This window comes from Channa argus, chromosome 12, assembly GCF_033026475.1.
Source record: "Channa argus isolate prfri chromosome 12, Channa argus male v1.0, whole genome shotgun sequence".
In the NCBI taxonomy this organism is placed as follows: Eukaryota; Metazoa; Chordata; class Actinopteri; order Anabantiformes; family Channidae; genus Channa; species Channa argus.
In genome coordinates, this window is record NC_090208.1 from 27,415,807 (window position 1) to 27,440,018 (window position 24,212).

The 24,212-nt window shown below is 38.3% G+C and overlaps 1 protein-coding gene across 1 annotated transcript; it reads left to right on the top strand.

The window, feature by feature from the left end:
* alox12 (arachidonate 12-lipoxygenase) lies at nt 1–23,240 on the top strand. The gene is made up of 15 exons (XM_067524904.1): nt 1–283; nt 3,058–3,239; nt 5,666–5,867; nt 6,748–6,829; nt 6,919–7,041; nt 7,273–7,379; nt 11,285–11,457; nt 16,719–16,862; nt 17,515–17,718; nt 18,050–18,136; nt 18,349–18,518; nt 18,809–18,930; nt 19,560–19,660; nt 19,936–20,103; nt 21,921–23,240. The coding sequence occupies exons 2-15, from the start codon at nt 3,093–3,095 to the stop codon at nt 22,098–22,100; spliced, it is 2,010 nt and encodes a 669-aa protein (XP_067381005.1). The 5' UTR covers nt 1–283; nt 3,058–3,092; the 3' UTR covers nt 22,101–23,240.
* Nucleotides 23,241–24,212: the final 972 nt, after the last annotated feature.

Here is a 24,212-nt window from a genome sequence, read left to right on the forward strand (position 1 = left end):
AAGAATGATTGATGGGAAAGTAGGAGGAAAAGGTTAGTACAGAGAAGAACAGTAGGGGAGTAAGCTTTGAGTGTCATTTGCTGAAAACATTCGAACTGAACACTCAGAAAAAGAAATAGAATTTGTAATATGAAATGCAAAGCAGAACAGGTTTAACGTACAACAGAGACCTTAGGCAACTTTTAACAGAGAGACAGTAAAGAAATCAGATACAAAGGTAAAGAAGAACAAAGAAGGAAGTACAAAACAGAAAAATCAAGGAAACACACAAGTGAGGAATAAGGTGAGTTTTTTTTTCGGTTACTTTATGTTCTCAGCTAAGAAGACTCAAAATATTTACCCAGCATAAGCTATTATGTTCATCAACTATGCTGCTTTAAATCAAAGCTTTAGAGTAATGTTAAGAATGAAAAAATAATAATTTTGATATTTTGTTTCCGTATTCATTAGTTTTAATCTAGGATTGTTTTCAGCTGCAGTGTTGTTGTGCTTGTGTGTGAGGGAATACAGTGCATTTCCCCTTTGGATGCTGCCAGGCCGAGCTGCCAAACAAAACAAACATCTCCCATTGATTTAAAACTACAGTGTGTAACCGTTTCTAAAAAATGTTTCCGTGGAATTTGTTCCAAATCTTATTGTGGAGATAAGCCGTCCCGTGAAGTCAGACTCACAGAACAACAAATATTCACTTCTAAACTATTTTTAGCCAGGTCACTGTTTAAATCAAGCACTCGGATTCATTTGCTCATGACTAGTACTTTTTTCAGATTTTTATTTATTGTAATTATGTCTCCTTCTCTTGGGTTGAGTCTCTCTTTTTTTCAAAATTGTAGTTATTGGGTTCATTTTGGGGTGGGTCCCAACTGAGAAAATGTAATTTTCCTCAAAGCTTTAAAGTGCATGCCAAGTCTTTCTTTAATACAGGTAAATGTCCCACCAGTCCCCATAAAAGCACCTAACATTGCAGTGCCCAGTGGACACAGAAAAAATCAAAAATAACCAAATAACTATCTAAAAACGGTGGATCACCAGACTCTCAAGGGAAGAAGAACTTCAGTAGATCTGAAATGGAATGAGTGCTGCAGTGTGTTCGACTTCTTGCTGGGCTCACAGCAATGTCCTCTGCACCCCGTACTCATGGACTAGAGCCCACATGACCACCCTGAATGACATTGTCTAAATTCACAAAGCACATAATAGCCAGGACTGATATGGATTTCTCTAGCTGATTCTGAGGCTCAACAGTCAGTCAGGGCCTACGCTACAGCACCCTGGAGAGGATGTTCCTGAAAGGCTGAGCAGTGTGACACCCTCTGGTCTCATTTTTTAAAAATGGGAATCCTAATCAAAGTCTGAAAGTACACATCCAGTGTCCCTCTCTTCCAGGGTGATAGTGAAGAGATGTGTCAGCCCAATTTATTCATATAAACTGTCAATTATTTATTTATATTTATTTTTGCCTTTGTGGCTTTAATTGTTAAGCACTTTGGTCAGCCAACAATGTCCAGAGCCTTCACTGGGAAATCATCCATACCTTGCAGCTCCCTTACTAGTTACTCCAGTGACATCTGAGTGTTCAGGCTCCTCCTCCTTCTCAGAGGAAATGTTTGCTGGGTTCAGGAGTTTTATAGTCCACAGCATTGTGATATCCCCAGTTGTGGTCAGCAGTCCTCCACAAGCAAACAGGAACCAACCCAGTGTGTCCAAGTGTATGCAATTTGCATACTTACATAAAAGAGCTAGTGAGCAGGGAATTTCCAACACATCCACATCTGGAAGCTTGTGAGCATCCCTGACACATGGCGCCTCTCACACTGGGCAACTCCAGTACAGCCTCTCTTCAGGACAGTCCGAATTCCCCGTTCACCTAATCTGATCTGTACAGGTGGTGAACCCACAAAATGGCCTGTGAACGTCAAATTACTACATGAAAATTTTAGTCTTGATTATAACTATAAATACACATTTCTTAGCAAGATGGTGAAAACTATTCAACTGATTATTAAGAGTCCATATTTCAGCATTAGACGACCAGTTAGACTTGGTTCATTCAGCCTGACAAAGCCTTTTAGTGTAAATGGCAAAACAATGATTGAATATTTGAACTATTATTTACAGGCCACATTATGCTCCTCACATGGTCTACATTAACTGGGTGACAGTTGGAAGTTCAGTTTCACCCAAATAAATGCCTTTGACATGCTAAGGTGGTACAAGACCTTATAAACGTATGTAACTGAACTTTAAAATATAACTTTGTTAAATTATTTTTTGCAATAAGATTTTATGTTAGTCAACAGTAAAGAATGACTTGCATAGTGTCAAAACCTCAGGTACATGCTACAGTAATGTGAACCAAAGCTCATGATGCAGACTTGTCACGTCCTGTCACAGATGTGTGAGCTGTCATATCTGTTGTTTCATCAGCTTATTTGCATCAGAGTGGATTACAAATTTGGTTACTCTGAGTAATATTCAAATTGTTACCAGGAAAGTATACTCATAATAAGCATAATACTAACTTTGAAGAATGTGTGAAAATGTGTTGTTGTGATGTTGAATGTGTTGATAAGGAGTTTTATTCCTATTTAATTCTAGACATGAAAAACCTGGATAATGTAGTTGCTAATATGCAAAACCTGTAAATTGTAAAAAAAAAAAAAAAAAAGTACGGTGTTTATGACAAAGAATAGTTTGTTAACATGAGTTAATATGAATAAAACATTTCCTTTAGATATTGCATTTGATGTGATGAGGACATAACTACGCTAAATTAGTGGACTCAAAGACAACAGTAAATTGATAGCACACTGTGGTAGCTAGGGAGTGAATCTTAGACAGAGATGGCAGGAACACAATACACAGAAATACCAAACTTGCCTTGGAAGTGAACAGGGAGTTGGTGGAGTGTGTGAAGTATAGGGGTTATGTATTCATATTTCTGCACTCTCTACCAGATCCTGATAATACACACAAAAAATGTATTCATCAACTATTTCTTTCTGTCTCTGTCTCTCTCTCTCTCTCTCTCTGTCTGTTTGTGTGTGTGTGTGTCAGTGTGTGCATGTGCGTGTGCCTGTTTATGTCTAAAGATGGAAGTGTACACTGTAACTGTAGCAACTGGTACATCCGAATATTCAGGCACCAACAACTACATCTATGTGACCCTCGTTGGGGAGAAAGGGGAGAGTGAACGCACCCTATTGGACAATCCTGGACTGGACTTTTGTCGAGGGGCCGTGAGTACATTGGCATAACTCTATTTTATTTGTCAGAGCTTATCAGCTGAGCTAAGCTATTGTGATCTGTTGTTTGCCCATTAAGGCTTAATGTGAAATTTCTAAAAAGGTTAGAAAAAGATTTTGAATACATTTAGGCGCATAATGATCTCACTTTTGTGCTCCAACATTTTGATAACGTGCTATCAGACATTTGTAGGTTCACTCTGTCTAAAATATAGACTGGGTAGACACCTAAATAGATTACTACTACATTACTATAGTACCAGGCTCAACAGTGCAAGTGAGGAATGACATTTGATTCTCAACATTTTATTTGCACATAAAGAGTGACAGAGTGTCAGTGGAAGGGAAGTTATAGATGTGGTGTTTCTTCATTGTCTGCTCTCTGTCTAATGGAGGGTGGGGAGTTACACACACACACACACACACACACACACACACACACACACACACACACACACACACACACACACAGCAGCAGCTGTCAAGGGGAGAGGAAACAGCTGGGACACTCAAGTTGACAGTGTTTGTTTCTTACTGTTACCTTACAGGCAATTAAATCTCAAAGTAAAAAGACAATTTTTCAATCTGTGTAGGTAAAGTGGTAATGTCAGCTCTACCCTTGGTCTCCATCCACTTGTCTGCATATGTGTTAACATAGTAGGGCTGCCGACAAATCACTAATTCCTATGAATAAGCTAAAGCAGCAGTTGGTTGTGTTTGTGTGTTAGACTATCTTTTCAGTTTATGTTGTCACATAACTTACTAATTGAGCAAGTTCTGCTGGACCCTGTAGCAGCCTTTCTACTATACCAGCCCCCCTCCCACTACCAGCTGTACCTGCTCAGAACTGAACCACATCAGAGAGAGAAGAGAAAAGGATCATCGATAGTGACTGATTTCTGTATTTTTTATTCTTCAACATGTAATTAATTATTTATATTACGTCAACATGTCTTAAAAAAATGTCCATTTACAGGAAATTTTAATAAGATGTAACATTATTTTCAAATTATAATTAATTGCAAATGAATCATAATTTAAAAAATCTCATTGATGTGCAGTCCTTATATTTTTTAAATTGTAGTCTTCTCAAAGTCATCTGAAATAATAAACTATTAAATTAATTGAGCACTACCTGCTCTGAATGGCTGGTAGATGATAAAGCCAAAAAGTAATGTATGGGACAGATTGTAGGATGTATAGCAGTACATATTTGATAATGACCTGAAGTGATGCATTTAATGTTAGTTTGTTTGATAATAATTTGGGTGTATGCAGTGGTCATTAATATTTAAAAGGGTTGTAAAGTGTAGCACACCTCAATCAACTCAGAGTGGCTAGTACATTTGGAAAAAAACACTCTCTAGAGTGACTGGTGAGCAAAAAAAGTCTGAACCCTGCAACTGAAGTATGCAGAAGAGCATCTTTGAATGCACATTGAACTTTAAAGCGTCAAACCTCTTTCCATGTAGACAATCAATTTGAAACTAGCAAGCGAGATCATAGCTTCTCTCTATTGGCTTCCCATTAAATCTAAAATAGAATTTAAAACCCTGCTTCTTACATATAAAGCTCTAAACAGTCAAGCTCCATCATCAAGGAGTCAAGACCTCATTGTACCATATCATCCCAATATACCACTTCAATTTTTCCAATTCCAATTTCCAAAAGACGAATGGGAGGCAGAGCCTTTAGCTATCAAGCTCCTCTCCTGTGGATCCAGCATTCAGTTCAGACTCGGGAAGCAGACACCCTCTCTACTTTTAAAACTAGGCTTAAAACCTTCCTGTTTGACTAAGCTATTAAGCTTACAGTTAGTTACTTTGCTTTCCTCTCCCTCTGCTCTCACCCCACATTTATTTGTCACCACTGTTTGACGTTAACGTTGTGTCTTCTTTCTCCCGTAGATGTCTTTCGTCCTCTCTCTTTAGTCTCCCTCTCTCTTTAGTGCAGTGAAATTACTTTATTGTGAATTGGCTCTATATAAATTAAGTTAAATTAAATTGAGTTGAATTGCAGGTGCAACAAAAAAATCTGCAACAACTGCCTGATGCTATCATATCAAAATGAACGAAAATCTATAAGGAATGTTTCCAGCACCATGTGTTAAAATTATGCTATGAAGAATTAAATCATTTTAAGTGAGAACGGGGTCAGTACTGGCAAGTGTATATATAAGTGGCTGATAAGTGTCTGTGTCAGAAGGATCCAATTTAGGTGGTTCCTGATGTTTGCAATTTAGATGTCTCCTGTACTTCTCCCGCCAAAGGTTTTCTTAGTACTTCCAAATATGAGGAAAGGTCAGAGAGGTCCTAGAACACATTGAATGCAGTAGTGTTTTACTATTGCATGTTTGATTGCTTGAAAACTTTGCAACACTTGTTTTCTCCATTTGTTCTCCATTTTTCCATTTCTATCAGGTGGACCAGTACAAAGTGACCAGTCGTTCCCCCTTAGGATCTGTGCTTCTTGTCAGATTGGAGAAAAAGAGGTACTGGGTGGAAGACAATTGGTTCTGCCGCTATGTCACAGTGGAGCCTCCTGGTGAAGAACAGGTTCTGACTTTCCCCTGTTACCGCTGGTTAGTAGGAGACGTCAAGGTGGAATTAAGAGAGGGCACAGGTAGGAATTTCAGCCACTCACAACCAACCTCTACAGGTCAGCTACAGACATAATGTCCAAGTACCTTTGAGCATGTAGCAAATATGTACAAAACATGTTTTTTTTTAAAATCAGGGTTAGAGAGAGGAACGACGTTTATAGCTATTCTCTTATCCACTGGAGCCAAAGACCAGGACACATCATATACATCCATCGACCCTTTCAACTTTCTTATACAACTCACTCCTCATCATAAAGACACTTACACTTGGTTGTAAATTTTCTATTATCAATTTAGTTTCTACTCACTTGAGACTTGGAATAAGGAATTTCTGACCTTCTGAACATTTTAATGTTTTATCTTTACCCCATTAACACCAGGCATTAACATGCAATCCATAGCCGGATAAGGAAATACATAAAAATAAAATACATATACAAATTGAATTCAATTTGTAACTGTAGGTATAAACAAACACATTGTGTGGTTTAGTTTGGTGAACTCACATTGTGGTCATGGTGATGCTATTTAACTATTTGCTGGAAAGGAAAACAGTGATAATAACTGACAATACTGTAACTTAACAGCTGCATCTACAACACAGCTCCTTTTAGTTAAACAACATGTATATAGCTCCTGAAGGACATGAACATCTACATATGTATTTACTTGGAAAATTAAACCAACACTGTAACAACACACTGTAATAACACAACAAAACACGTGATTTTCATCTGACTCCTTACTCCAAAATATTATCAGTAAACTACAGACCATATTTCCCCTTTATTAAACATTGGTTGGTCAGCAGGTGTAACTTCTTGCAACTCCCCCAAACCCTTGCGACATACAACTTCATGGGTCTGAACTGTTTATAAGTGTGCTTTTGTGTCTCCATAGCTAAGACTCTGATGGATGAGTCCTTATCTCTGCTGCTGGCACATAGGAGGACAGAGCTGCAAGAGAGACAGAAGACCTACAGGTCCAACAGCACCACAGCACAAAAAAGAGCTTCACTCCAAAGTGAAAGTTTTATGTGATAATCTTATCATCATATGGTTTCTGTGTCAGATGGGTACAGTGGGCCCCAGGAATTCCCAGATGTATTGATGCCAAGACGGAAGCAGATTTACCCCAAGATGCCCGCTTTGAAAATGAGAAAAGAAGCGACTTTGAGCATTCCCTGCAGTATGCGTAAGTGGTGAAAACACACACACACAGACACAGACACACACACTGCAGAGTCAGTGGTTCAGTTCCTGATTCTTTCAGGCTCTGTTCAAGTGTAGCAACTTAAATGTAGCAGCTTTTACATAACAATGTCTTTTTTAAAATAAAGTATTTCAAAATTAAAACAAATGTTTTTAAAGATCTGTATACCAACAAAATGATGAATGTCAAGCACACACCCTTCTTTCTCATTAGCCTGCTGGAGCTGTCTCTGAAGAAGCTGGCCATCAGTTTTGGAAAGTCCTGGAATGACCTGGATGACTTCAAACGGATTTTCTGGAAGTTGAGAAGCCCTATAGCTGGTTTGTATATAAAATGAAAAACACAATGTACAACACAAATTCGCAAAAAAGTTCCCAAATAGAAAATATTAGCTAATTTTTGAATTGATGGCAGCAAAACATGGAGGAGCAAATGGAGGAGCATTTGAAAACTAATTAGGTTAATTGGCAACAGGTCACTAAAAAGACTGGGTATAAAAAGAACATTTCAGAAAAGCAGAGCGTCTCGAATATAAAGATGGGCAGAGGTTCACCAATTTGTGACAAACTGCGTCTAAAAATTGTTGAAAAGTATTAAAAGCATTTTCCTCAACGTAAAATTGAAAAGACTTTGAAGATCCCACCATTTACAGTTTATAATATCATCCTCAGAGAATCTGGAGGAATCTCTGTGCTCGAGGGACAAGGCTGAAGGTCAGGAACATTTCCAAAAATCACTGACCACAAATGTTAGTTAAAGCTAGAATCCTGCATCAGACAAGAATGGGACAACATTCCTCTCTAGCAAATGGTCACCTCACTTTCCAGAAGTTTAAAGACAGTCGTTAAAGGTATAGGTGATCATACACAATGGTAAACATCATGTTCAAATTTATTTTAGTGTTTTGCTGCCATCAAATTCAAAATGCGCAAATATTTTCCATCAAATGGCAAAATGTCTCAGTTTCAGCGTCTGATATGTTGTTTATGTACACATTGTATGTAAGGACCATTTAAACAAGCAAAAGGGAAACACAAAATGTTTGCTTTTTAATGTTTGCATTTACTGCGTTATAATTAAATAAGAAAACTTTTAAAAGACAGTTTTTAACAACTGTTTACATTCAGCATTTTGAATAACTCATTGGAATTTTTTTCGCCGTAATATTTTGCCTTATCAAGCCATATCAGAATCAAATTACAACACAGGAAAAAAAACTTGCATTACATAATTTCAGTTATATGGGTTTCAAAACCAGCTGTTTTTGCATCAATGCTTGAAGTGGGAAAACAAAGTTGTTGGAGTGGAGGAGGGTTATTATATGTTCCAGTTGTCACTAGATCACCAGTGGACTAAGGTAATGCCACTCATAGACAGAAATGTCTGGTTGAAGCTTTAGGTTTAGCTTTAGAAGTTTAGGTTCTATGATCTCATGCTTGGTGACAGTAATAGCCTACTGCAGTATTTGCACTGCAAGTCAGTTCAATACAAAAACACAGACCACTGTTAAAATGTCAGGAAAACTGGAAATGCACAGAATTAATGAGCCACAGAAATTCCAAGGAGAAAACTGAGCCTGATGTAGTCATGAGTGTAGAGATGGGAGGCATTCCTGACATATCACGGTCACATAAATAGGATGAAAGGACAATGTGATATATATATATATATATATATATATATGCATTCAGCTTCAGATGTAAATGGCTCAGAGGCATAGGCATAAAAATATGTGTTTAATTTCAGGACTGTCTAGCAGCAAGCAGAAGGAGACATGTTGTCCATGCCAAAATGAATTAATGGAAAACAAAATCTCTCTAAAGAAAAACTGGTGGTGGAACCGTGGTTGTATTTGTGAGCAACTGACAACTCTGATAGATTTTCATATTGTTTTCTGTGTCATGTTTTGGTTTTATTGTGGTATGGAAAATAATGTCACGATGAAAAATTATCCATAAAGTTACTGAAGACAAACAACACAAGTAGAAAACACAAGTAGAAAACCTGTGAAAAAAATATCAATAGCATAAAAGCACAGATTGTGACCCCCAAAGATTGGTGTAGACTGAGAGTCAAACAGGACAAGCCTGTTTCTCACTGTAGTTTAACTGAAAGTGATCAGTCATTCATTTAGTCACGTCATTTCTCTACTGTCATGAGATTTGGTTTAAAGATGAAAAGGTGGATGTGAGTATTATAAGTTTTATGTAATGATATTTACACAGAATATAGAAACTTTTAGATTATATCAGATGTCCCAAATTTTATCTGCCCAAAAGAATTGGCACAAAAAGTTCTGAAATAAATTAAAGAAAACAAAACCAGTATTTGGTTGCATATTCATATTCATAAAATCTTTGACTTGCTGACTTCACCATATTCTTGGTTTCTTCTTTTATATGTCTTGCAAGGCTTTTACTGCAGCCTCCTTCAGTTGCTATTTGTTTTAGCAAGTTCTCCCTTTAATCTGCTCTTTGGCAAACTTCCACCTTTTCCCTCTGGTGAAGTCATTTGATGAGGTGCCAACATGTTTTAGATCATTGTCTAGGCCCAATCGCCCAATTGACTAGATTACACAATACACAAGAAATGTATGAAATTGAAAAAAAAAACAAAAAAAACAGAGCCAGCTGTATTTCCAGAGAAAGCTCCTGTCTTTCAGTCTGTGGTGGACAGTGTCATCTTCTATGCTGTGGTCTGCCGAGGCAGCAGGATGAAGGTAACCTGACACTGTAACAGACTAAACAAATGGAGAGTTGGTGCTGTTCTGGGGGAGGAGCTGCACCCTGTATAATGTCTACTGTAATTCTCACACTTGGGCAACTGTGGCACAGGAGGTTGAGCGGTCATCCACCAATCCCCCAGTTGCTGGTTTGATCCCAGGCTCCTCCAATCACATGTCGAAGTGTCCTTGAGCAAGACACTGAACCCCAACTTAGTTGCTCCTGGTGAGCATTGGTCAGCTTCATAACAGCTCCCGCATCGGTGTGTGAGTGTGTGTGTTATTGTGAGTGCGAATGGGTGAATGAGAAGCAGTGTAAAGCGCTTTAAGTAGGTAGAAAAGCGCTATATAAGTGCAGACCATTTACTTCTGGACGACCGATCTCACTCACTGCACAGTGTGCTGGCAGGACGGAGGAGCCCGTTCAATCCGAGACTGATCACTGTGAAGTACTATAGGAGATACTGTCTCCCAACGGCCATTAAACTGTACACCTCACCCCCATTTTTCAAGGGGGAGGAGGACAGGAACTGAAACTGGACTAAAGCTGAACAATTAATTTCCCTGTCAAATTTGTCACAACTACCCTTTAAATTTGCAGACACCTCTGAATTCATTCTACTGCTGCCATTATGAGTTATATCATCACTAATGTTTGTTAGATTGTTTCAGAAGCAGCCATGCAGCCAAACCCATGACACAACCTCCACTGTGCTTTTTTATCATTTTAGCAGTTTTATCTTCATTAATCCAGAAATCTAATAATAGTTTAATCTTGATCTCATCAGTCCACAGAACTTTGGAACTTTTTCCAATCATCTCGTTACTTTTTTGGCAAATGCTACAAACACAGCTTTCTGATTTCTACTGCTGATGAGGGCTTCACATCCTGTGGCGTAATCTCTGTACTTCTGCTCAGTTTTCAGGTGGTTTATTGTGAAACCTTCACACTCTGTGTCTCTGTGGAGACTGTCTGTGATGTCACTGTTGTTTTAGGGTTTTTATTCAGAGCTCTCAAATTGCTTCTATTATGAGCTGTAGTTGTTGTTCTTCGCTGACCTGTTGTGTGTATGTTGCCCAGTACAGCAGTAGTTTCTTTCTTTGTCAGAGCATTCTACATTTTTGTACCTACTATGTCCTATGTGTGCACAATTTTATCCCCCCAAACAAAATAACACAGAAAACAACATCTATCTAAAACCAAGTGTATGTATTTCAAACTATTTACTTTTACCTGTCTCACAGGACATCACAGGGTCACAAAAGACACCCGTCAGTCTCATGTTCCAATACTTTTGCTAACATAATTTTTGTGTCTTCTGGTAAAAAAGCTTCTGTGGTCATTTTTTGATCCTAAACCCAGATCTGCAGTTGTCAGGCCTTTTATGCTGTTTTCAAACCTCAGGGTTTCCTTGCTAGAAAAATAATTACTTTTACATAACCACAAGTCCTATACCTGATTAGCAAGTACCACAATTTATGCACATTTATGTTTGATTTTAGAATACTGTATGGACCACTGGAAGGAAGACTGGTTCTTTGGCTATCAGTGTTTGAATGGCTCCAACCCAAGAATGATAAAGAAGTGCAAGAAGCTGCCAGAAAACTTCCCTGTCACCCCAGACATGGTGCAGAGCTCAATGAGGACTGGGACCAACCTGGGCAAAGAACTTAAGGTAAGGAAATACACTACATACTACTGAATGTAAAGACAAGTCCGAAGTCTGGATAAATGTAGAGGGTTGTATCAGGAAGGTCATCCGACGTAAAAGACATGACAAATTAAACATGTGAATCATGACTTCCACACCAAATCTGACTTCCATACCTGGCCAGGTAAACAACGACCCCCACCGGTGCTGTTGACCTACAGGGTGCAGGTGGAAATTGGGCTACTGTTGGTCAAAGAAGGAGAGGAGGAAGGCGTAACCAGAGAGAGAACAGGAAACCAAGAGTGTAGGACTGACAGTATGGACTTTGAATGTTGGGCGATGACAAGGAAGACTAGAGAGTTGATTGACATGATGCAGAGAAGGAAGGTGGACATACTGTGTGTCCAGGAGACCAGGTTTAAAGGTAGACAGCTCAAAGCTTGCGAGCAGGATTCAACTCCTGAAAGAGGAGTTTGTGAAGAATGTTCTAGAGGTAAAAAAAAGAGTATCAGACAGGTTGATCAGTCTGAAGCTGGAAATTGAAGGCGTGATGTTCAATGTTGTTAGTGGTTATACCCCACAGGTAGAATGTGAGTTAGAAGAGAAGGAGAAATTCTGGAGTGAGTTAGATAAAGTTATGCAGAGCATCTCCAAAAGAGAGAGAGTGGTAAATGGTGCAGATTTCAATGAACACGTAAGTGAAGGGAACAGAGGTGGTGAGAATGTGATGGCCAGGTTTAGTCTTCAGGACAAGAAGCAGAAGGACAGATATTGGTAGACTTTACTGAAAGAACAGAAACGGCTGTAGTGAACACTTTCTTCCAGAAGAGGCAGGAACATTGGGTGACATATAACAGTGGACGTAGAAGCACTAAGGTTGACTGCATCTTGTGTCGATATTGAAATCTGAAAGAGATCAGTGACTATTGGTAAAGTGTAGCCAGACAACACAGGATGGTGCTGTGTAAAATGATGCTGGTGGTGAGGAAGATGAAAAGGCTGTGCAGAGGATGAATTGGTGGAAGTTGAAAAAGGATGAATGTTGCGTAGTTTTCATGAGACAGGCTCTGGGTGGTCAGAAGATGCTTCCAGATGCATGGACCACTACAGCTAATGTGATCAGGGAGACAGGTAGGAGGGTACTTGGTTTGTCATCGGGAAGGAGTAAAATGGACAAGGTGACTTGGTGGTGGAACAAGGAAAGAGGAGTGTATACAGAGAAAGAGGTTAGCTAAGAAGAAGTGGGACACTGAGAGGACTGAAGACAGTAGACAGGAGTACAGGGAGATACAGTATAGCACGCAGACACACACACACCGAGCACACTGATGATGAAAGCTTTCATGCTGTGTGCTGATCTAACCCACCTGGAGCAACTTGGGATCCAGAGTGTGGTCCATGAGAACTTTGACATACGAAACAGGATGAGCTGAGGAATCACTAATCCCCATGATTAACAGACAACCTACAACCACAGTTGCCTCCTCAAAATTGCTGACACAATAAATGTAACACTTCTTTTCAAGCCACAGAGTAAGTTAAGGTAACTTATTGCCTTTCTTATGAATGAATTTCACTTGTGTTTGTAGATCAAATACATCACTTAACACAACACACTAACAAAACAGATACAGGCATATTAAAACATAAAATACTTAACAGAACAACAAATAAAATCAGATTAAAAATTTAAAGTGCTTGAAAAACCTGAGTTTTGCTACTCAGCAGTCTGACAACATCTGGGAATGTGCTCCTTTTAAACTGCACTCATTTAAAACTGAGTTGTCTGAGTTGTCAAACTATAAGAGACAAAGTTAGCACAGAACTTGTGTAAAATTGGACCATAGCTGTCTTTGAGGTGGCAAATTTCCTTAGTGTCTGCACAAAATATAATCTCTGATGGGACAGTTTTACAATTCTGTGAGGGTAGTGTTTCCAATTTAGGTCTGCAGAGAATATAGCACTAAGAGACTTTAATTCTTTAATATTTTCAACTGGTTTTCCAGGGAGGATTGATTTTTCTTCCAAAATCTCTAAATCCCCTTGGTTGAGTTAAATATTAGATCAATATACACTTATTACAAACTCATGATAACTGAGCTCAGGGCAACTGGTCCATAATTGTGGAAACATTATAAACATTATGTAAAATTGTAATTTTTGCGCTTGCCTGTTGAAAGCAAGCTGGAACCTTTAACTACTTGTGATTGTGATTCATAAAATCAGTGAGTTAAATTCTATAATAAATGGTTTATGTAGGAAGGTGGCTGCAGATAGGATCCAGATTAGCATTTTGATGTCTGACCTCTGAAATAAAAAGCTAAGAAAGAGCGATGATAGACCTGTCAACAGCCATTACTGAACATAATTTCCAGTAGACCTACAAAGTTTTGATGGCTTGCAATTGTTGGTGTATTTTAAACTCTATCCTCCTCTTTTTAAATGTGTGCTTCTTTTTTAATTCAACTTTATTTATATAGCACCAATTCACAACAAAGTCATCTCAGGGCACTTTACAGAATAAAGTCCAGACTATAAAGATGTATAGAGAGAACCCAACAATTCCCCCTTGAACAAGGCATAGGCAACAGTGGAGAGGAAAAACTCCCTTTAACGGAAGAAACCTCCAGTAGAACCAGGGTCAGGGTGGACGACCATCTGCCTTGAATGGTTGGGGTGAGTGGAAAGTGAAGAAAAAAAAGAAAAGAGCAACAAAACGCAACAACAAAACATCGGGCAGGTTGGCAGGACCAGTAGCTGCACGCTGGAAGACACAGCTTCAAAGCCGGGGACACCGGCAGGCTCTTTAGGGAGTTACTGGGGCATCCTGAAAGTAGGGAATTACAGTAGTCCAACCTAGAAGTAACAAATGCATGGACTAGTTTTTCGGCATCACTTTGAGACAGGATGCTCCTAAATTTGACAATATTCCTTAGGTGGAAGAAGACTGTTCTAGAGATTTGTTTTATATGGGAGGTAAAGGACAAATCCCGGTTAAAAAATAACTCCTAGGTTCCTTGCAGTAGTACTGGAGGACAGACTTATGCCATCTAAAGTAACAATATGGTTGGACATCATATTTCTTAGATTTTTGGGACCAAATACTATGAATTTAGTTTTGTCTGAGTTTAGAAGTAAAAAACTGTGGGACATCCAGGCCTTTATGTCTTGTAGGCTTGAAACTTTATTAACTGATTTTTTTCATCTGGTTCCATAGATAAATATAGCTGGGTATCATCAGCATAACAGTGGAAATTTATGGAGTGTTTTCTAATAATGTTGCCTAAAGGAGACATATATAAAGTAAAAAGTATTGGTCCTAACACAGAGCCTTGTGGAACTCCATAGCTAACCTTTGTGTGCATGGAGGATTCATCATTAACATGAACAAATTGAAGATTCAAACCAACCTAGTGCAGTTCCTTTAATCCCAATTTCATGTTCCAGTCTCTGTAATAAAATCTTATGATCAATGGTATCGAATGCAGCACTAAGATCAAATAGAACAAGTATAGAGATGAGTCCATTATCTGAGGCCATGAGAAGATCGTTGGTGACTTTTACCAGTGCTGTTTCTGTACTATGATGAACTCTAAATCCTGACTGAAAGTCTTCATACAAATTATTCCTATGAAGGTGATCACATAATTGTTTTGCGACTACTTTTTCAATTATTTTAGAAATAAAGGGGAGATTAGATATTGGTCTGTAATTGGCTAAAACACCTGGGTCAAGACAGGGTTTTTTAAGTAGTGGTTTAATTACAGCTACCTTATAGGCCTGTGGTACATCGCCTGCTTCTAAAGATAGATTGATGATATATAATATGAACGTATCTATTAAGGGTAAAGCTTCCTTGAGCAGCTTAGTTGGAATAGGATCTAGCAGACAGGTTGTTGGTTTAGATGAGGTAATAATTGAAGTTAGCTCAGAGAGATCTATGGGGAAAAAGCAGTCTAACAGGGATTGAGACCTTATTGTTGATTCTAGCAATGTTGTAAATGAAGATCTATCTGTAATATTTGGGGGGAGGATCTGGTGAATTCTTTCTTTAATAGCTACAATTTTATTCATAAAGAAAGTCATGAAGTAATTGCTGCTCAGAGTAAAGGGAATAGTAGGCTCAACAGAACTATGGCTCTTAGTCAGCCTGGCTACAGTGCTGAAACCGGGGGTTGTTCTTGTTTTCTGCTATTAATGATGAATAATATGCTGTTCTGGCATCACAGAGCTTTTTTGTACATTTTTAAATTATTTTTCCAGGCTAAGTGAGATTCTTCTAAATTTCTGGAACCACTTCCTTTCTAACTTTCATGTTGCTTGTTTTAAGTTGCGTGTTTGCGAACTATACTCTTCTGGTTTACTGCCTTCTTTATCAGAGGGGCAACACTATCGAGTATTGTACGTAGTGAGGCTGCACAATTATCAACGAGATAATCAACTTGTGCAGGAGTAACATTAAGTAGACTACTTTCCATTGTATTAACATATGGTGAAGCGAATTATGAAAAAATCATTTCTTTAAACTTGTTGACAGCTTTTCACTTAAGCATCTGCTATAGTGGAATTTTTCCCTAACTGCTATATTTTCCGTTATTGTAAATTCAAATGTTATTATAAAAAGCGTCAGACAGAAGAGAGTTGTGAGGAAATATATTCAATTTAAAGCGTTTCAAGGTCTAACGTGTGACTAAAACAGTGAGTGGGTTTATTTACATTTTGGGAAAAACCAATTGAATCTAATAATGAATTAAACATAATGCTCAGGCAGTTACTGTCAGCATCTACATGAATATGTTAAAGTCACACCACAATATCTGTACTAAGAACTAAATCAGATAGAAAATCAGAAAATTCATTCAGAAACTCTGAATAAGGGACTGGAGGACGGTACACGATAACAAATAATAGTGGTTTTTGAGTTTTCCAGTTTGGGTGTGAAAGGTTATAATGAGTTATAACTATGTTTAGGTCTAGGATTTATTGATAAGCTACAATGGAAAATTGCTGCAACTCCTCCACCTCGGCCTGTGCTTCTAGGAACATGATAATTAATATGACTCATTTAAACTGACATATTCTTCCTGCTGCAACCAAGTTTCAGTGAGACAAAATAAATCGAATTGATGATCAGTTATTAAGTCATGAACTAACAGAGATTTAGAAGAGAGAGATTTGATATTTAATAATCCACATTTAATAGTTTTGGGGTTTTGTTCTGTAAGAGGAGTAGTCTTAACTTTTATTAGGTTGTTATGATTAACTCCTCCTATTTTTCCGTTCAGGCAGGAAATATCTACTTGATAGACTATTCTATCATGGAGGGAATTCCCAGCAACACAATAAAGGGTAAACCTCAGTACATCGCTGCTCCACTTTGCCTTCTGTACCAACATCCAGATGAAGGACTCATACCTATTGCTATACAGGTATGTTATTACACCTTCCCTGTACTTGTAGAAACACTGAATGAGCTCAGCCTGCACACAGTCCCACATACACTACTCATTAGGGATATTTTGACTTTCAGGTAAAATTTATGGAAAATGTAAAAAGTTCCTGCTAGAGTGATATTATATGATGAAAGTAGGGCATTTAAGTATGAGCATGCTATGGTAATGTCTTCATTTTAAACAATTTGTTAAAACAAAAGCTAACAACTATACCATAAAAAAATTGTCAATGTCTCAATAACTTGTCAATCGTTAGGTGTCGTCTTAGTCTCATGATGTCAAAATGTGAAAAGCCATAACAGAAGAGGACTGTTTAAATAGAAGTTTTCATTGAACCAGACAAATTGGTTCATGGATCATTCATGGATCAGACATGGATCATTCCAATTTATTGGAGGGTTACAGTACATTTTAATGGAAACCTGAATGATTTATTCCTAAATGAATGAAAAACCAAAAAAAGACGATTGTAGATGAAAAATTGGAATGGATGCTGAGATTAATGACTACAAAGACTGCATTTTCTTTAACTGTGTTTCTTCAGGTGGTCTGGGGGGTCCTAGCTTTAGCTTTCATTGTGGAACAGGGCTGTGTTTTGATAGTTTCTCTTCTTCATCCTCATCCTCAGCTAGAGCAGACTCCAGGGCTGAACTCCCCCATATTCCTGCCCAAAGACCCGCCTTTGGCTTGGCTATTGGCTAAAATGTGGGTGCGTCATTCTGAGTTCCAGGTGTTCCAGCTGCTATCTCACCTGCTTAGGACTCATCTTGTAGTAGAGGTGTTTTGTGTGGCTACTCTGAGACAGTTGCCTGCTGTACACCCTATATATAAGGTACACAACCATCCTGATTAAAATGTAGTTTTTGTACATTACAATTACATGGTGAGTGTAAAACTACTACAATGTGCATTGCAACTAACAATTTCTTATTTTACCATAAACATTGTTGCCATTAAGTAATTATTCCCATTTTCTTAAAATTTGCTTTCCAATTACCATCTTGGAGCTTCTCCAGAATGTGTTTAGTTTAACTGATGGTAGCATAACAATTATTAAATCACATAGCCAAATCAAAATAATTAGAGAAAGACAACAGTATCTGACAAAGTAACATAACTCTGTTTTGCATTAGCACACTACAACCTGTGTCTTTCTGCTGCAGCTCCTCGCTCCTCACCTGCGTTACACTCTTGAGATCAACTGTAGGGGGCGCACTCAGCTTATCTCTCCTGATGGCATCTTCAAACGGGTGGGACCATCTAAAACTGCCTTGTTTAAGCTTTTTTTTATGTGGACTTGATTTACATAGCCAGGGATAGTAATGTTAACAGTCCCTCCACTTGATCACAGCCACGGTATTAATCTTGTATTGAGGAAAATAAAAACACACAAACGTATTTGCTGTTTTAAACAATAACGATGGAGATCATCTTTAATGGTGTTGGTCGTGCTTGTTTGTAGGTTGTGTCTACAGGTGGTGATGGTCTTTTGATTCTGGCTCAGAGAGAGTACAAATTGCTGACCTACCGCTCCCTTCACCCCCACAGTGACTTTACTGACAGAGAAGTGTTCAATCTCCCAAACTATTTCTACAGAGATCACAGTCTAATGCTGTGGGAGGCCATACACAGGTAGACAATGCACACTGCACTTTTGGCATCTGGCCGAACACAATGTAACTAGAGTGTCAAACAAGAGATTAATTCTGTATTTTTTCTTACAGATTGAAATATCTTAGCCCATTACAAACGTCAACATGTTTAAAAGATATATGCTTATCTTTCACTAAGTATGGACATTTCAAATCTAATGAGGTCTGATTTCAGTGAATTAATTCAGTTCTGTTTTCATACTAACAAAAACCAATACGGCCCATATGGGCCACTATAGGATGAATAAATAATTGTAACTCTTGCTAAAGTTTTGTCTCAGGTATGATTGACCTGTACTATGAGTCAGATAAGGATGTACAGGAGGACCAAGAGCTCCAAGCCTGGATCACAGACATAGCCCAGGAGGGCTTCACAGAACTGCCCAGCTTTGGTCAGTCATTAATGTATTTTTCATCCTGACAATATCACAATCCAAGTATATTTAGTATACTTGTATACTAAATGTATGTATGTAAAGTGTCTAAAAATTAAGTTGTTTGGTATTTAGTGAAATACTATGCTATACAAATGTGTTATTCATATGGATTATTCAGATGTGTTAAGTACAGGGATAGAGGTGGTTAATCTAGCTGACATAAAGGCTGGAAGAAGGAGGAAATAGCTAACCTGACTGTCCAAAGCTAAGTCAAAAGTATGGACATTAATCAGCTATAAAGAAAGGTCATAACCAGCAGGTAGACTTGAACCAGTGTCCTCCTGCTCTACACTCCACCATTGTGTTGTCCAAAACAGAAATGGAAAAGAGACAATTTTTTTATGAGGTGGAGAACATGACCACTCTTTATCTTACAATTTCAGGTAGCTAATCACATATTCAGCCACTAGAAGGATAAAATAAAATTTTAAATTACAGAGCAATAAACTTTGTATTGTATAATGTAGAGATTATTTTTGTTGTATTTTAGCACTATATAGATCAAATATAACATTACTGAATTAATCTATACATTTAAAGTATGCTTCATATCATATGTATCAACCATGTTGGATGCGTTTCAGGTCTGCGCAGTAAACTGAGCACCAAAGAGGAACTGTCTACCCTGCTGGCAGTGGTCATCTTCACCAGTACAGCCCAGCATGCTGCTACTAACAATGGACAGGTGTTGAGAACAGACATTCACTGAACACACTGTGACAAACAGCACGGTTGTTGCTAAAGATCAGAGCCATGAACCTTCAAAATTAGCTTTGTATGTTAAAATGAATTGTCAGAAAAAAATCATGAATTAAAATGCTGTGAAACCTAGGAGAGACTGGCTTGTCATGAATGCTCAGCATTTCCTCAGCCTCAGAGTTTTTTGAATTATATCACAGTCAGTTGTGAAACTTCGACATTTTCAAATATTACTAATTAATACACTGCTTTTGTTTTTAGTTTGACTGGTGTGCATGGGTCCCCAACACCCCCTGCACCATGAGACAACCCCCACCAACAGACAAGGCTGTTACCATGGAAATGATTATGGCCACGCTTCCTGATGTCAGCCAGTCCTGTGTACAGATGGCCATCACATGGCATCTGGGTCGAGCACAACCGGAAGCAGTAAGTCAACCCCAGTCTGGTTTGTGTGGCAACTAATTTTACTAATAATGAAATTTATTTTTTTACTTCTCTCTGGTGGTGTTTGATCAAGCATTTGGGGTTTTATTTGTTGGTCACTGCATTTAACAAAAGTTTTTAAAAAGGTTTTATGAATAATCCACAAGTGCAAAAAACACCAAACTACCTGTGTCTGTCTAAAGATTAGGCTACTTTAAAATTATTTGTATGTGGGAATGTGAAGAGGCAGCGATTCCACGGTTTTGATATAGGTAGCATCTATCAATCCAGATGTTAGTTCCTGGAATGATGGATGCCCTTCCTGCCGCAACGCTCCCATGTTATCCGGTTGGGTCGTCCTTGGTGACTGGGTGGGGCCACACCCGATGTGGGGGGATTGAAGTCCAAGCCGTTGACATCCCAACCCAATGCGCTACCACTGAGGCACCAGGCCCCAATCTCTGTCAAAATCACCATATTGCACTCTAATAAATCACTTTTTAATTATAGTTCTGCAATGGCACCAATGAACAAAGTGAGGAAGGAGTTGTTTTGATTCGATTCAGTAAATTTTAGCACTCAAATATTTCTATGTTGCTGCTGTCAGTGTGGGATTTTAAAATGATAATGTATTATAAGATTTTTATGAAATAAAAATGACACCTCGGGGCACCGGTGGCTGTTTTACAAAAGTGAAACATAAATGAAAGAAACATTTGCCCACTCGGCACAGGCTCAGTGGTAGTAATATTTATTTTCCGAAACACAAAAAATGATCACAAATCTTTTGGAAAATAACCAAAAAAAGACAATGACAAAGAATAACCAAAAGGAGACATATAAGTCAGACATACAAGTGACCAGAGAGACATCCAAAATAACAACAAGGTTATGAAAAATGACAAATGATCAACACCTTTCAGCTTGTCCCTTCAGGGGTCGCCACAGTGGCTGGACAGGGCACCTGGTGGGGTGGGATGCTCTACCACTGAGCCACCAGCCCCCCTGTGAAAAATGAGAACATATAGATTTAAAATGAGTAGGGTGGGGGCCTTTTGCCAGGTTACATCCAAAACGTAATAGCCTACAACATATGTCAAAGAAAACTTCCCATCCCCGGCTGAGCAGTGCCAGTCCAAGCCCGGTAGAAATTGAGGAAGGGTTTCATCAGAAAGGGCATCCGGCGTAAAAACTGTGCCAAATCAACATGCGGACAATGATCAGCTGTGGCGACACTGAACTCATGGAATAAGCTGAAAGGACAAAAAAAAAAACAAACACAAAAACAAGTCAAAGAAAACATTTGCAGTTTCCACTAAAGAAAAATTTCTGTGAATTATGATTATTTATTTTGTGTTTATTTTATGTCCACCAAAATTAGATCAACTGTCAACAAATTACACAATCCACACATTACAAAGCCAAAATATTAACACGACAGAGGGAAAACATCCATTTGGACTGTGTAGACGTCTCTCTTCCTCTTGTCTACGCTTTGTAATGTTGGGACTCGTTTCTGATTCTTAAAGCAGTTACCGCTCACAATGAGGCAGGTCTCCTTTGACAGAATAATAACTATTCTGAAGTATTAAATTCTGTGATTACTTAGTAGATTCTGCTATAGTTGTGGTGGTATCACGAAAAATGACGGGCACTTTGCCATTAGATTTGTCAAACATCCCCTTGTGTGTTGTATATTGCATTTATATATTCATAATTGTTTCACTAATGTTTGAAAAAAATTCCTGTTGTCCTGTAGTTGGTCAGTATTGAGCTCACAGCAACCAAGACCAGTAGTTTTTCTGTTTTCTTCTGCCTAGATCCCTTTGGGCCAGTACACAGAGGAGCACTTCACTGAGGGGGGGGCCGTAGACCTTATTGACAGGTTCAGAACAGAGCTGAAGGAGATTGAGAGCCAAATCGTAAATCAGAATGAAGGATTGGAGCTGCAGTACCTGTTCCTTCTGCCCAGCCGCATAGAAAACAGCATCACTATATAGAAATGCAAATAGGCTACTTCATGCAAGATTAGATTCATTATTTGAAATTACAAAATCTATAAATTCTTTTGTATAAAAATTGTTCAGCATCTAACTACTCAAACCACAATGATTGTGCTTATTGACAAAGTACAATATTAAGAACTCAAGTGATCACAGCTGTAATACAATTAACACACATAGTTAAAATTATTCACACACCAATCAGGATAAATAGATAAAATGGCCATGTATCAGTTGACTTGTTGTAAAAGTATAGATCCAGAAGGACCTAAAGGTAAAAGAAGATAGGGGAGAGGCAGTGAATTAGTCATGGCAGAGTTTTTTCATCAGTGCTGAAATAAATAATGTAAATAAAAGTGGATTGAAGTGCTTGACAGAGCTAATACTGGCGATGATGTTCATGAGATGTTCTATGGCCTGACCCAGACCACAGATGAGACACAACAAATATTTCTTTTGTCTGGGGTGTCTGTGGATTAGCAGGTAGCAGTGGGTTCTATAGGGTTGGTGTTTTGATTCCACCAGCCACATGTCAAGTTTTTATGGGCAGGAAACTGATTAATAAAATGCTTCTGTTGTGTAGAATTGTAATTTGTAAGTAGCTTTAGATAAAGGTATCTGCCAAATGTCTTAAAATGGTTTAATGGTAAATACAGTACATAAAAAGTATTATTCTGTATTCTATAATCTTTATCAGCTGCATATTTTAACAGTACAGGTATTTTAACAGGTGTCCTTTGGGGTAGAAGCATTGGTGGGGTTGCCAATCATACACCCGCCAATGCAATGCTAAAAAGAACTCTGGGATTGGGATTGGTGATTATGGTGGTGGGTGAAATACAATAAATTGAAACCATTGCTTACTGCAGCAGCCTGATGAAATCCTTTTCCCCAGGCAACACTAAACCTAGACTGCCATTGTGTGTTACCCTGGTCAATACAGTCTCCGGAGAAATGCACAAATTTGAATGCATTTTGTTTGAAAATAACAAAAAAGTTTGTGTTTTCTGTTTTATCGATGGTGTGAAAAGTTGTAACAAAATAGCTTTAGTTTGAACTAAAAGAAAAACAAGAAAAAACTGTAATGTGACATCAAAATGGGAATTTGTCTTTTTAACAATAAAAACAAATAAAACATTAAATGACGAATGCAGAATTCACTTGGTTTGACGATGTTCTTGCATTTTAAGCTATTTTTCAAGAGATTTTGGAAACATTTAAAGAGAGCGCAGCCCTTTTAAGATCTGGACATAGCATTTCATTTGGATTGAGGTATGGAAAAATATCAATTCTTTTATTTTTCAGCCAACCATTCTGGTGTAGATTTACTGGTGAGCTTCAGCTCATTGTCCTGTTGCCTGACCCAATTTTGACCAAGCTTTAACTGTCAGCTGCCTTGTACCTCACATGTAAATGGTAAATGCTCTGCACTTATATAGCGCTTTTCTACCTATTGGCACTCAAAGCGCTTTACACTGCTTCTTATTCACCCATTCACACTCAATCACACTCACACTCAGCTGCTATGCAGCTGGCCAACACTCACCGGGAGCAACTAAGTTGGGGTTCAGTGTCTTGCTCAAGGACACTTCGACATGTGACCGGAGGAGCCAGGGATTGAACCAACAACTGTGAGATTGGTGGACAACCGCTCTACCTTCGTGCGCCACAGTCGCATGACATGTAAGTTGCTTTGGATTGTGCTCTGTGTACTAATGTGTGTTATGCTACAGTACAATAGCAAAATTTAGTAGACGTCACTGAACAAAATTGGCTATGTCTTGAGTAAATCCTTATACAATAATGGCAGACAAATAACTATTACAGTAATGTTTTTAAACACGAGCTTTCAGTCAAAGGCAGTGCAACAGACCACAGATTAGCACTGGTGCTGCACGTCAACCACTCAGTATTTAGTAGGCTGCCAGTGGGCAAGATGACTGTGATCAGTGTCAGCAGGACAAATGGACTGCATTCTGAGATATAGGTAGAATATACATGTTTCACAGTACTGTACAGTAGGTATGAGAGCCAGTCAAGACAAATTCATTTACAATCTTTAAATGTTTTAAACAAGAACACAACACAGTTAAAAACAGGTATTTTTTT